We start from the raw sequence: 15,693 nt of genomic DNA on the forward strand, positions 1-15,693 counted from the left end.
TTCTCTTGGAAAACAAAAGTACTTTTGTGTCTTCCCTTATTTTTATACCATTTGAAGCTTTTCTAAAATACAGGAACTCCCAAATCTAAGGGAAGAAACACATCAATTGCCTCATAATAAGTTTTACAGTGTCATCTCTCATACTTTCTCTTGTTCAGAGAATGGTATTTGTACCGTGTACTTCTAACACAACTAAAGTAAAGTAAGCTTGCCTAAGGAAGAAATGTTAATTAAAGTTTTGGAGACTTTTTTTTTTTTTAAGATTTAATTTTTTTCCTTTTTCTCCCCAAAGCCCCCTGGTACATAGTTGTATATTCTTTGTTGTGGGTCCTTCTAGTTGTGGCATGTGGGACTCTGCCTCAGCGTGGTTTGAGGAGCAGTGCCATGTCCGCGCCCAGGATTCGAACCAACGAAACACTGGGCCGCCTGCAGCAGAGCGCGCGAACTTAACCACTCGGCCACGGGGCCAGCCCCAAGTTTTGGAGATTTTTATCATTTCTATCTGAAAATCTGATCTCTAAAAGTGATCATTTACTCTATACAAAGAGATTAATGTGAATCCTGGAAATCTGGAAGGAGAAAATTTAGCCATTATCAACCTCACTTTCTTTTCTTTTACCTATGAACTTTCTGAAGACTCTTAAGATTAAGTGACTTTCCAAATTCTACAGTTTGTGTTTAAGTCAAGAATTCAGCTTTCCTATTTCAAATCTAATGCTTTCTTCTCTTTTCATACAAATGAGAATTCTGTCTTAAAAAAACCATTAAATTATCAAGGAATGAATAGATTCCTCAGGCATGTTGAATCTGTGATCTCTGGCAACCCAGATGAGCACTTAAAGCCCTCAGCAGTTTGGTGTACAAGAGTCCTCATCTTGAGATGTTATGACATATCAGGATATGACTCCAGCTCTAGAGACCTCTTCTAGATCACATAAATCTCACCATTATACTGTGAAGTGAAAACGAGGCCAAGAATCAAACCAACCAATTAACGAAGACGTTCCCCCAATAAGAATAACCAATAACTAACAAGTTTCATGTCAAGAATGAATAGAAAATGTTTACTGAACCCCTGATAATTACCCCTTTTGAATACTGACATCCATGACTCTTCTGTTTGTGCCAACTTATCAAGGATCATACTGCCTCCAGGAACTCAAGGAAGGCTCTTTTAGACTTTATTTCAATTGCAAGAATTAAAAGATTTGTCATCAGTCTACTTGAGCATATATAAACAAAGTGGAGAGTTGAAGTGCAGACAGGGATTATTTGAAACAAATGATAAATATAGAATGAAATATTTTGAAACCTGAGTCATCAGTACCTTGTTTCAGTTCTCCCTTTGCCAGAACTAAGAAAATAATAGCTTTTGTTCCTACTTCCATTTAACGATAGATACATTTTGTGTACACTGTGTAATTTTCCAGATTTTCTTGTATCAATATTAATAGATCAATCAGTCAATCACTGTGTGTTGAATACCAATATGAGCTAAACATTTTTTTAAACTTTGCAAACACTGATTTAATGGCATTGTAAAATTCTGATTTTTTTTCCCATTATATGTGAATTTTACCAATTTCATGAAGTGAAACATGGATGCTTCTTCTCAAAGCGATAATAATGTGGGTGGAGAGATAAGACTAATATGTATATTTATATACAAACACATAAATATACATACACACACACACACCAACATTTAACAAGATCACAAACTATATAGAATTGAGAGCTAAATGGGGTGGGTTGGAAGAGAGATAAGTAGTAAATGTTATGAGTCATTGAAAACTGAGATCAATGAAAGCTAGTATGGTTAAGGACTGTTTACCAGAAGAAAATGTAAGTTGGACCTAGTGGGGAGACGTTATGGATAAGGGAGAGTATATACATTAATTCTTAATTTTAATTCCCCAAATTATGCCAAGTTATTACATGTCTCTTTATTTCAGTTGCCATCACTCTGGACAAAGTCATTATCATATCTTTCCTAGATTATTGCAAGAACCCCTTAATAAATGTCTCCTATTTGCTCCATTCCAATCCATTTTTCACATAAAGGCCAAGTATCTTTATGCTCACTGGTTTGCCTTAATCCTCACAACAAGCCTCCGAGGTAGATTCTTCTAGTCTCATGTTATTACCTGAAACCTGAAGCAAAGAAAGATGAAGTAACTGAGTTCACCCTGCTACCCTGCTAGTACATGGAAGAGCTAGGATATGCTCTCAGGAACCAGAGCCTACACACTCACGACCCTTGCACTGTGTGGCCTCCATGCTGTACTATTGTTTTTGTTGTTACTACGACCATATTAAACAATGACTTTGTGCCAGAGATAGTATATGTGTGGGATGGGGATGAGGGGATAAAGATTAGTACAAAAACAAGCAGCTGCACAAATCTGGCACAACAGCTGTAAAATTAGAAACAATAGTAGCACCAGAACTGAGATTGCAAATTGGAGCTTATGAAGTTTATGAACCTTAATTAAAATGCCACTGATGGAGGTGCCAAAAAACATGAAAAGAATAATGTATGTTAGTTAATTGTCTTCTAGCTGGGGGAAGAAAATCAAGTAGCTAATCAAATAAGCAATGGGCATTTTACATTTTACATTTTGATTAATAACCTTCTCTACCATCAAAAGACTCATAAAAATATCTGAGAACGAAGACAGGTAACTAGCTAGCTTCAGTCCTCTGTGGGTAAAAGGACAGTCTATATCTTATAAATGGTCAAATTTACCATTTGAGACATAGAAAGAGACATAGTAAACAAATATTAATCTGTTAGAAGTCTAGAATAACAATCAGCTATGCTCAATGATACAAAGTACTTCGGACATCAGGTGTTTGTGTGGATGAGACATCATGTTTTCTTCACTTTATACTTTTTGTTCAGACAGTGTAAAGTAATTTCAGAGAACAGAATGTAATATTCTAACTTGAAACTAATTGGCCATTCTTGTAAACTCCTCACTGTACCCTTAGACATTGATATTGCAATGCCAGAAAAAGGCAAAATTCACAAAGATTTAAATAAAATATTTTTTAAGAAGCAAGAATAAGCTGATAATGTACAGATGTTGATTTCCCTGAACAACAACAACAATAAAAGTAATATACAGATAACATTTCACTTCTTCACATATTGTCCAGCACGGTGCTTGATGCACACAGTCTCATTAGGGTCTTAGGAGGTAGTTATTATTATCCCTGTTTTCCAGTGGAGAGGTTAAGGCCTTGAAGACTTAAATAATTTTCACAAGTTTAACTAGATAGTAAGTGATGGAGCCACTAGGAAAATTCTATTTGCTTATTTCGAAAACTTAAGGACTATGTCATACTCTTCTTTCTTCTTTATTTTCATTTTTCCTTTCTTTTTTCCATCTTTCCGAAATATTTATTGGAAGTACACTAAGGGAAGTTATCATGGTAGTCATTGAGGACTCGAGTTAATTTATGTTCTTTCCACTTTAACTGTATAGTTTTCTGGAAACAGTTTATTTTTAATTCTTTCACAGTACCCAAGTGTCTACTAAGTACACAGTAACTATGATTAATTAAATGTTTTGCTTTTACATTAACTAAGTATTATCATGTCCAGAAATTAGCCTAATTAATACATAATGTTATGCATTCCTACCTTGATCTTTTCATTTTCATGCAAATTTGGGGGACAGGCTTTACCTAGGAAATGCAATATGAATGTTTATCCACACAATCTAGGAGCACAGATGGCAATGGGAGAAGCAGTCACTTTATCCCAGGAATCAGTAGACTGTAGCTTACGAGCAAAACACAGACCAATATGAGTTTTGGAACAGTTACCTCTAGTTCTATTATCTCTCCTAAATATACTTGAGAACTGCCTAGATCTGTGAGAATCAAAATCAGGGACAGGTTTTCCTTCTGTCTTGTAAATCAACAACCGTTATTGTGTTATGCCTGTACATGTACACACAAAATCTCATTGCAAGTTGGGAGGACAACCAAAAATCAGCACTTTCATATATCCATTTTCATATATTCTCACCTTTGCATATTAGCAGGGAAAGGAGTGAAAGAAAAGACCATTGCAACCCTGCTTTTAAATGATTTCACAGTAGATATTGTTCTCTTTTCTGTGTCCATGTTCAGAGCATAGAACCCATAAGCTTACAAACCAGGGTATGGCCAAGAAGCGGCAGAGGAGAAGTAAAGTGCCCTCACTTACACAACCACAGTGCTAATCCACATTTTCAAGGAGGCAAATTTGGGAACCCTGAGGACAACTGTCAATTACTGGTTTATATGCAATAGGGCTTATCATATAGTGAATTTAGTGGGGTACAAACTTAAAATGGTTTGATTTTTTTTCTCCAATCATTGCTTCATGTTCTGAAGAATATTCCTTTCCAGTTCTGATGTGATTTAGGATAGATTCTATAACTTTCTGGTCACTTTCAGTTGTTAAAAATGCTAGAAATGTTCAGTTTAAAGCTTTGATTTCATAAGCAATACATAGCTCACATTCGGTTCTCTCTTTAGGCCCATGCTGATAGAAGCTCTTAGAATGGGAAAGGGCAGGGTTTTCTGGGCTGCTACTCCCCCAGTGTATAGAGTCAAATAGGAGGGCTAAAGAAATGGCAGGTCTTATCTGATATCACGTTTTATGATGGCTACCTGTTGTTGGCTCAATATGGTTCCACATGCTACTAGTGGCCTCCATCCATATGATGGTCTTCTATACACAGTTTCATTGTTTTCTTAAAAGTGTTCTCAGCTCCACCTCCTATCCCTGCTGTCACCCGAGGGCCTTTTGTAGGCAGAAATCTTAGTTTCTCTCTCTTACCCTGTAAGGTCTCCAACTGTCTTTCTTAATGGTATATCTCATTGCTGAGCTGCCATATTGCTAGTGCCACAGCTCATTTTTTCTCCTCTCTATTCCATGCTTTATAGAGTTTGGAAGACCACTGAAGTCTTGTTCAGTTGTCCCCAAAGACCACTTCCTCCCAGGGTCACTGCATCACTAGACCTGTAAATTCTGCTGGAACAAGCTATTCAATAAACCTCAACCCACCTTCAAGATTCTTTAGCCCAGAAGTGGTCCCCATTTTACTAGGGTCATGTTCTTCCCCACACGTGAAGCTTTCCTCAAACTCACTCACCACATTCTGTTATGTTCTGATGGCAGCACCACGACACTCTGCTGATTTTACTGCTCAGCAAGTATTTAGCAGAGAATGAAATGCTAGTCTCTCCTTCATTTATTACTTCCCCTATATGGCTTGGATGAGGGAAGAAAGAAGCTCTTCATTCATGCCTCATCCATAGAAGAGGAGGGAAAGCTCTATCACTAACACTGCATTCTGTATAATAAAGAGAAGATCTTCAATTCCCTCTCAAGTATAACATGTCAAATGATATTTCTTCTGAATTTTGGGTACCCTGCCAATGGCCTGGTCACAGTACAAATACCTGAATACTTTACTGAATCATGTTTGTAAGAGAGATAGTGTGAGTTTGGCTAAATGGTTACCTTGAGAACACGTTAAAAATTAAGATCGTATCATTTGGCAACCTTGTTTGTCATAAACCATCGACCATTCCTAATGTTTATTTGTTGTGTTGTGACCTTCAAAGAACTCCCACAATTCCCAAGGCATGTGGAACAGCAGTCGCATATCATTTTACTAGACTACTCTGCCTAGGTTAATACTGAAAATATTTTCTTATAAAATGCAATTTAAAATCCCCCCAAATATGTCCAATTTAAATCTCATCATTCTGCTAAGGATGCCTTGTTTTATGATAATCTTGGTAGTTGATTTTGAGTTGTCCATTCTTTCATTCAACCAACATACATGACACTATGTCACAAGCACTGGGCTTGGCTCTTGGAGTTTAGCAATGACTAGACACCTCCCATGCCCTTTTAGAATCTACATTCTAGTTGAGGAAAAAAGTGCATAGCTAAACAAATAAGTAAATTGCAAATTGTGATAAGCAAGGAAGTAAATAAACAGGGTGCTATTAAAGAAAATAACTAGGATGGGGCACTTTAAATATGGCATTTGGAAAGCTCTCTCTCATGGGTGGTGTTTTAGCTGAGATGAGAAGTATGGGAAAGAGGCAGTCAGGTGAAGGGCAAACAGAATTGTATTCTAGGTATAGGGAAAGCATGTGTTGAGACTTTGGTGTGTGAAAGAGAGTATGAGAACTGTTATTTTAGGAAATGGCAGAGGGCCAATATCACCAGTGTTTATTGACAAAGAGAATCATGTAGGGTCTTAGAGGCCCTGCTGAAGGATTTTGTTTATATTCACAGTGCGATGGGAAACCACTGAAGGATTTAAGCAGTGAAGTAAAATGAAATGATTAATTTTTAAAAAGACCACTCTGATTTCTCAGTACAAAACAAATTATAGGAGAGCAACAGTGAAAGCAGCAAGACAATTAAGAGTATTGCAATTGACAGACAAGAGATATCAGTGATTAGGACAAGGATGGTAGCAGTGGAGACGGAGAGAGATGGATATCCTGAGAATTATATTATAGATAAGACCACCAGGATTTGTACTAGAGTGAACATAAGTGATGAAAGAAGAGGGGAAATCATTGATGACTTCTATGGTTTTGGGGGGGATTTTTGTTTTTGCTTTTGTTTTTTAGGATTGACCACCTGGGTGAATGGTGGCACCATTTATTGTTAATTTTTAAAAAAGACTGAAATAAAAGAAAATAAGACCTGGCTGACAAGATTGGAATGAATCAACAAGTCTACTTCAGACATGTTTATTTGGATGTCTCTGAGACATGCAAGAGGTGGTATCAAGTAGATGTTTGGATACACAAGTCTGGATCCCAGAGGAGAAGTCTGGGCTGAGACATCACCGTTGAGGCTGTGAGATTCAGACCATATGTAAAGTAATAAGAACAAATAAGACCACCTAGAGAATGAAGAAAGAAAGATGAAGGCCAATATTTATACAGAAATTTAGGATGAAAATGTATAAACAGTAAAGTAGTAGGAAGGAAAGCAAGAGAATCCAAGAAAGGAGTCTCCTAGATATTCATCAATGGAAAAATTTGTGATTTTCACCATGGCAATTTGGGGGGAGTTGCAGAAATAAACAGCATTTCATAATGAGTAGATGTATGAAAATTGAGGAAGGGAAACAACATATATCAATAAAAATTTTATGTTAGTTTGCAGTAAAGGGAAACAGAAAAATGAGATATGTTGGATGGGAATATGGACTAACGGATGGTCCAAAGGGACCAAGTTTTTGTTGTGTTTTGTAACTTTTTTTGTTTATCTGGTTTTTTAATTGATTTGAAATATAGGAGATATTATGTGAGGATAGACATAATCTAGTAATGAGGGAAATGATTGATGGTTCAGGAGAAAAGAGGAGGACCAAACCAGTGAAGTCCTTAAGACGGACTTAAGGGGTATGACCTAGACTGACATACAAGTATTGATTTGTCTTTGATAGGGGAAGGATCAACTTCCTGCACTTTAATAGGAAGGAAGAATGTAAAGATGTGTGTAATTACAAGAAGGTTTATAGATTTCAAGCTAGAAAGATGAGAAAGTTACCAATCAATTAAATACTTTGATTATTAAAGAATGAATTATCCTATCTTTTGGGGGAATGGTGATTTCCATTCTTTTTTATTGCTCCATCATTTCAGTGTTGGATTTGAACCCCTTTTCTGTTAGCATTGCACTGTTGAAACAATTAGAAAATGAGAAAGAATAGATTGCACATGTAATACACAAACCATTGTTGATGAATATAACTTGCTATTTAGCATCTTTCGTCTTCTGGTTACAATGAACGTCTCTTACTGCTACCGAAGCCCAGTAGCAGCCCTCTTCTAAGATGGATGTTACTTGAGGGATCAATTGGAGAAAACTTTATCTTTCAAAATAAGCAACTCTCCTTAAAATAAGAACAATGTTAGTTGTAGTATAAAACCAAGCCCTTCTAATTACATGTAGTGATAACTATGACTTTTATTTATTGGGATAAAAAACCTGTAGCATATATGTAGTATATTACATGTATGTAATAAATATATATATAAGTGTGTACAGTACATGTGTATATAGTACCTGTGTATAACATATATATGACATGTTATATATATATGTAACATATATAACACACATGCTATTAGTATAACCTATTGCTATACAATATAATTGTATAGAAATAAATGTTTTATGAATACTTAATACCTAGCCTCAGCTGCACAGTGAATCTGGGACACCAAGAAATATATGGTATATGTTTTCCAAGAGTTCATAGTTTTAATGGAGAGAGAGTGAAGTAAACAATGGCTTGTAAAACAGTGTAGTTTGTTCTTTATGAAAGCGTGTTTAAAGTACAAAATTCACACGACACTAAGTCACCCTACAGAGTTCCCTAGAAGAAATGATCTTGGAGACGGACTTTGAAGGATGTGTACATGTTGAGCAGATGTAAAGGAGTTCCGGCACATTTTAATATGAATGATAACATATCCCAAGGCATAAGATACAGGGGATATTGGACAACTGAGAATTAATGGTCATTTAAAATTTCAGATGGATGGAGTATAGTAGGTTGATTTTTCTCCATATCAAATTTAGTTATTGACCATGGCATTTAACAGGTACAAATTCCTTCATTCATAGCAGATTTTGGTACCAAACGTCCATTAAATAACAGATTAGAAACTGAAAATTAGGTAGTCTAATAAGAGCATATGAAAATAATTACATCTTACTTGCATAATTCCAATGCTACAATATTTGAATATATCAAGCTGTTCCAAATTAGAATCCTTTGCCAAACCTAGAGTATGCTAGTTCTAAATTTTGCATCCATTTGATGTTTTCTTGAACCATGTAAGATCTGAAGATTTGGCCTTCGTTAACCTCAGTTGCTTCTCGGGCAATATGACTGCATTACCTACAAGGATTGCTATACAACAGTTGCTCTTTTTCCCAGATTTGGCAGTGTGGAGGCTCACTGGAGATTGTGACTTGCTCCCATGTTGGTCACGTTTTTCGGAAGGCGACTCCATACACGTTCCCTGGTGGCACTGGCCATGTCATCAACAAGAACAACAGGAGACTGGCAGAAGTCTGGATGGATGAATTTAAAGATTTCTTCTATATCATATCCCCAGGTAAAGAATTCTGACATTTTCCTTCCTAGGCAGGGAAAAATAAAATTTTAAACATGCTGAATATGTGTTTTGTTATGGCTCTTATTCGACTGCTTAAAATAAAATGTTGTTTATCACCATAATATTGCAGAAAATTGTGTTTGAGAAAGTTATACTAGGAAGTCAATTTTCACCTAAAATGAAAAAGACTATGCTTACCTCAAATCCCTAAATATTCTTTTTTATTTGCTTATTTTTCGGCACAAGCATGGTTCTAGAAAAACAGAGCAAGCAATACACAGAGAGATCCAAATTTAATTAACATGTATGAGCCCAATTCAAGAAAAAAATTTTTTTGAGAGCAATAAGCCTTTATTTCCTTGTTTCACAAATAAAGCTGGCTAAGTTGGTAAGAAATTTTGTTAATATTTAAACAGAGATGTTTTCTACTGCCTTATTTTCTTAAATATCTGAGTAGGGAAAGATTAAATGATTTCCTACAGAAACAAGATGGAAAATTATGCACATATTAAAACTTATATCTTTAAAGAGTGTAATGACTAGTAAATTAGTCATCAAAAGATATGTGAAAAAGCATAATACGGTACAATAAAATGTTATCCTACTTTAGTTACATCGAAGGATAGACATGGAAATAGAAGTAAATGTAGGCTATCACTGGGTGGCGGGATTATGAGTAATTGCTTTCTTTTCCTTATCCTGTTCTGTATTTTCTAAATTTTCTTGATAAAACATTTATTTTTAAAAATTTATAAGGAATTTAAAAAACAGATAAACTTTAATAAAAAATTTAAAAAAATATTTTAAAAGTCAATAAAAGAGAAAAAAGTAAAGCATCGTGAGAAAAATCCTATTACTGGGTGTGTGATTATGAGAGATCTCATTCTTTAGAATTTTCTAGAATTTCTCCAACAATTATATTACTTATTTAAAAAAAGAGAACGTTTGATACATTACATTGTCTTTTAAGAAAAAAAAGATGTTGTGAGAAGATATAAACAAGAGGAGGACACAGGGTTGCCTTCATGATCTCAAAGTCTAGACAAAGAGACCAAAACATAAATTAATAAAACAAGAATTCAACTGTAGGGCTGGCCCGATGGTGCAGAAGTTAAGTTCGCATGTTCCACTTTGGTGGCCCAGGGTTCGCTGGTTTGGATACTGGGTGTGGACCTATGCCCTGCTTGTTAAGCCATGCTGTGGCAGGCGTCCCACATATAAAGTAGAGGAAGATGGGCACGGATGTTAGCTCAGGGCCAGTTCTTTTCAGCAGAAAGAGGAGGATTGCCAGCAGATGTTAACTCAGGGCTAATCTTCCTCAAAAGAAAATAAATAAATAAATAAGAATTTAACTGTATTGATAAAATAACTTTTAATGTTCTACTTTTGATAGTTTATGTGTAGGCCTTTTGGTCATCAATGTTATTATTATGTAACCCATAAGGACAACAACAAAAATCCATGCCCACATCCTCTTTTCTATGTTATAATCTATTACATGGCCTAGAAAAACGAGTTTGGGTTCTAATTGACATGCTTTGATTTCTGAAAGTACGTATAAGGCAATGAAAACTGTTCTTTTCATTGGGGAGTGAGCTGTATCAATTTTCTTATTAAGATCCAGCACTACTCTATAGAAAAGAAAAATTGAGAGCAATGCATGTGTAAATGTGTGATTAGGAGAAGGACTTTTCCACATGTTTTCAAGCCTCTTGTATGTCAAGAAGCTTTTGTCAGGAAAACTGTTTCACGCATAGACCTATTTCTCTTTACAGTAGAAAACCACTCCAGATGTTCACAGAGTTCAGTTCAGCAAGAGCATATAAAATTCTCAGTGAGGCAGTGACATTTATATAACCCTTTCATTTTCTTCTGATGATTCTTTCTGAATTCAAATCATTACCTGTAGAAATATATATGCTCAAATATGAAGAAAAGAGTGATGGAAAAAAGAAATGTGTTATGTGTGATTATATGCAATGCACATTCAGGAATATAAGTAATTGAGAATAACTGTAACTATATGTATTATAGTCACTCTTGATGAATATTATTTGTAAAAAGTGATGTGTTAGTCTTTTGTATAACTTCCTATTGAGTAAAAGAGGCAGATAAATAGTAGAATCATTTCTCAAATTGTAATGAAATGACAAGCTTTCGAGTTTAAAGGATGGAAAGAATGCCTGCTATCTGCAACTAATGACTCTATGTTGCTCAAAGGGGACTGTCTGTGTATTCTGGAAAGGGTAGTTTTACATCGCAATAAATATCGTTTGGAAGGTTATTGTTCTTATAAAATTGGTTCATTTAAATCCAGAAAGGTACTTTGTAAAGCAGAAAAAAGGGCATTTGGGGAATATGCTGAAAATATCTAGGAAGTTCCTAAGGGGCATTTTTGCTTCCATGTGTCTCAGGGACAGTCAGCATTGCTGAGCATGGAACCTGCCTGCTGTAGGGTGGGCAATAAGAGAAAAACAAAAACAATAAATTGCTTCTCAGTGGCACAGGAAGGAGGAAGTAATCGGAAACTAGAGTTGGATGCCTAAAAACAGTTCTAGCCCTGGGCAGGTTTCAGATCATCCAAAAACAGATAAAGTGGGTTGCATTGGGGAAGTCAGGAATCTGTCATTTGTGTGGTGTTGAGCCTTTTTTGAGTGAATAACTATTTTAATCATTACTGGTAGTTTCTGATATTCTTAAAATCAAAATCATGGATTTCTTTGCTATCATCTAAAATTGTTGGGTTTTTATTTTTCATTTCCTTGGGTAAAGGATAAGTTTATAAAGAGAGAAGTCAGTGTAGGGGGATAGATGCACAGTTACACTTAGAATTGTATCCTTTACTATAATATACATAAACACACAAACATAATTGTGAAAAACTCTAAAAACTTTATATTGAGTTCTGTTTAATTCTCTAGAACCTCCTTAATAATCTGGCGAAGGAAATTGTTATGGTTCTTTCTAGAAGCACCTCTGTGTATCCGTAATTTGTCCATGACGTTGTGTGAGGTGACTCTCATTTTTTACACCAGGGCTTCTATTACTGAATCTTATTCTCTACTTATGCAGTTGTTCAAAATGCGATCTTTAAGTACTGAGACTGTGTGAGTTGAATTCCGACAACTTTGCTTCCTCTCAATATGCTCTATCGCCTATTTACTTTATGGGTTGGTTTCAGGGGTGCTTCAGCTCTGTCTGTCTTGAACTAACTGGGTATTCTTTCTATCTGGGAAGTGTATTCCCTGTAGTTTTGGTACCATGGCCAATCCATTATTACTGTGTACCATATTGTTTTATTTTTGTTACTTGCCTCTGTATCCTAAGTAGTTCAGAGACTTGTAATTACAGTGCTTGGCAACTTTCCTGTCACTTTGCAGTCCTTGAAAAAGAATTGTGGTGAATAATTATTATTATTTTTTTTAATTTTTATTTTTTTCGGATGTACATCATATTTTGAATTCTGTATACATTACATCATGTTCACCACCCGAACACTAATTATAGTCCATCCCCTCACATGTGACCCTAATCACCCCTTTTGCCCTCCCCCCTCCCCCCTTCCCCAATGGTAACCACCAGTCCAATCTCCAATGCTATGTGTTTGTTTTTTTTTTTTTTGTCATTTTTATCTTCTACTTATGAGTGAGATCATATGGTATTTGACTTTCTCCCTCTGACTTATTTCACTCAGCATAATACCCTCAAGGTCCATCCACATTGTCACAAATGGCCGGATTTCGCCATTTCTTATGGCTGAGTAGTAGTCCATTGTGCATAGATACCACATCTTCTTTATCCATTCGTCCCTTGATGGGCACCTAGGTTGCTTCCATGTCTTGGCTATTGTTTATAAAGCCACAATGAACATAGGGGTGCAAGTATCTTTATGCCTTCGTGTTTTCAAGTTCTTTGGATAAATACCCAGCAGTGGAATAGCTGGATCATATGGTAGATCTATCCTTAATTTTCTGAGGATACTCCAAACTGCTTTCCATAGTGGCTGCACCAGTTTGCGCTGCCACCAGCAGTGAACAAGGGTTCCCTTCTCTCCACACCCTCTCCAACATTTGTTGTTTCCTGTCTTGTTAATTATGGCCATTCTGACCAGAGTGAGGTGATACCTCATTGTAGTTTTGATTTGCATTTCCCTGATAGCTAATGATGTTGAGCATCTTTTCATATGCCTGTTGGCCATCTGTATATCTTCTTTGGAGAAATCTCTGTTGAGATCTTTTGCCCATTTTCTAATTGGATTGTTGTTTTTTTTGTTGTTGAACTGTATGAGTTTTTTGTATATTTTGGATATTAACCCCTTATCTGATATATGGTTTGCAAATATCTTCTCCCAATTGTTAAGTTGTCTTTTCGTTTTGTTGATGGTTTCCTTTGCTGTGCAGAAACTTTTTAGTTTGATGTAGTCCCATTTGTTCATTTTGTCTTTTGTTTCCCTTGCCTGGTCAGACATGGGATTTGAAAATATGCTGCTCAAACCAGTGTCATAGAGTGTACTGCCTATGTTTTCTTCTAGAAGTCTCATGGTTTTGGGTCTTATATTCAAGTCTTTAATCCATTTTGAGTTGATTTTTGTGCATGGTGTAAGGGAATGGTCTACTTTCATTCTTTTGCATGTGGCTGTCCAGTTTTCCCAACACCATTTATTGAAGAGACTCTCCTTTCTCCATCATATGCTCTTGCTCCCTTGTCGAATATTAGCTGTCCATAAACGTGTGGTTTTACTTCTGGGCTCTCAATTTTGTTCCATTGATCTCTGTGTCTGTTTTTGTGCCAGTACCATGCTGTTTCGGTTACTATGGCTTTGTAGTATAATTTGACATCCGGGAGTGTGATACCTCCAGCTTTGTTCTTTTTTCTCAGGAATCCTTTGCCTATTCGGGTCTTTTGTTGTTCCATATAAATTTTAAGATTCTTTGTTCTATTTCTGTAAAAAATGTTGTTGGAACTTTGATAGGGATTGCGTTGAATCTATAGATTGCTTTAGGAAGTATGGACATTTTAACAATGTTAATTCTTCCAATCCAAGAGCACGGAATATCTTTCCATTTCTTTGTGTCTTCTTCGGTTTCTTTCAACAATGTTTTATAGTTTTTGGTCTACAGATCTTTCACCTCTTTGGTTAAGTTTATTCCTAGGTATTTTATTCTTTTGGTTGCAATTGTAAATGGGATTGTATTCTTAATTTCTCTTTCTACTACTTCGTTGTTAGTGTATAGAAACACAACCAATTTTTCTACATTGATTTTGTATCCCGCAACTTGACTGTATTCCTTTATTATTTCTAAAAGTTTTTTAGTGGACTCTTTAGGGTTTTCTAGATGTAAAATTATGTCATCTGCAAAGAGTGACAGTTTCACTTCTTCTTTTCCAATGTGGATCCCTTTTATTCCTTTTTCTTGCCTGATTGCTCTGGCTAGGACTTCCACTACTATGTTAAATAAGAGTGGGACAGTGGGCATCCTTGTCTGGTTCCTGTTCTTAGAGGGATAGCTTTCAGTTTTTCTCCATTGAGAATGATATTTGCTGTGGGTTTGTCATATATGGCCTTTATTATATGAAGGTATTTTCCTTCTATACCCATTTTATTTAGAGTTTTTATCATAAATGGATGCTATATCTTGTCAAATGCTTTCTCTGCATCTATGGAGATGATCATGTGATTTTTATTCTTATTTTGTTAATGTGGTGTATCATGTTGATAGATTTGCGGATGTTGAAGCATCCCTGCATCCCCGGAATGAAATCCACTTGATCATGATGTATGATCTTTTTAATGTATTGTTGTATTTGATTTGCTAGAATTTTGTTGAGGATTTTCGCATCGATGTTCATCAGTGACATTGGCCTGTAATTTTCTTTTTTTGTGTTGTCCTTGTCTGGCTTTGGTATCAGGATAATGTTTGCTTCATAGAAGGAGTTAGGAAGCCTCCCCTCCTCTTCAATTTTTTGGAAGAGTTTGAGAAGGATAGGTATTAAGTCTTCTTTGAATGTTTGGTAGAATTCACCAGGGAAGCCATCTGGTCCTGGCCTTTTATTTTTTGGGAGGTTTTTAATTGCTGTTTCAATCTCCTTACTGGTGATCGGTCTATTCAAATTTTCTATATCTTCTTGTTCCAGTTTTGGAAGGTTGTATGTTTCTAAGAATTTATCCATTTCTTCTAGATTATCCAATTTTTTGGCATATAGCTTTTCATAGTATTCTGTTCTTATCTTTTGTATTTCTGAGGTGTCTGTTGTAATCTCTCCTCTTTCATTTCTGATTTTATTTATTTGAGCCTTCTCTCTTTTTTTCTTGGTGAGTCTAGCTAAGGGTTTGTCAATTTTGTTTATCTTTTCGAAGAACCAGCTCTTGGTTTCATTAATTTTTTCTATTTTTTTTAGTCTCTATTTTGTTTATTTCTGCTCTGATTTTTATTATTTCCTTCCTGCTGCTGATTTTGGGCTTTGTTTGTTGTTCCTTTTCCAGTACCTTTAGGTGTACTTTTAGATTGTCTATTTGGGATTTTT

The 15,693-nt window shown here is 35.7% G+C and overlaps 1 protein-coding gene across 8 annotated transcripts in view; it reads left to right on the forward strand.

Annotated features, from left to right (window-relative positions):
* GALNT13 (polypeptide N-acetylgalactosaminyltransferase 13) overlaps positions 1-15,693 on the forward strand; it is a 473,172-nt gene that overhangs the window by 321,679 nt on the left and 135,800 nt on the right. For all 8 annotated transcript variants that reach the window (XM_023622933.2, XM_023622930.2, XM_070241869.1 and 5 more), the window contains one exon: positions 8,988-9,168. In XM_023622933.2, coding sequence (XP_023478701.1) covers positions 8,988-9,168 — 181 coding nt within the window. The remainder of the gene's footprint in view (positions 1-8,987; positions 9,169-15,693) is intronic.

The sequence above is a fragment of the Equus caballus genome, chromosome 18 (assembly GCF_041296265.1).
Source record: "Equus caballus isolate H_3958 breed thoroughbred chromosome 18, TB-T2T, whole genome shotgun sequence".
Classification (NCBI taxonomy): domain Eukaryota; kingdom Metazoa; phylum Chordata; class Mammalia; order Perissodactyla; family Equidae; genus Equus; species Equus caballus.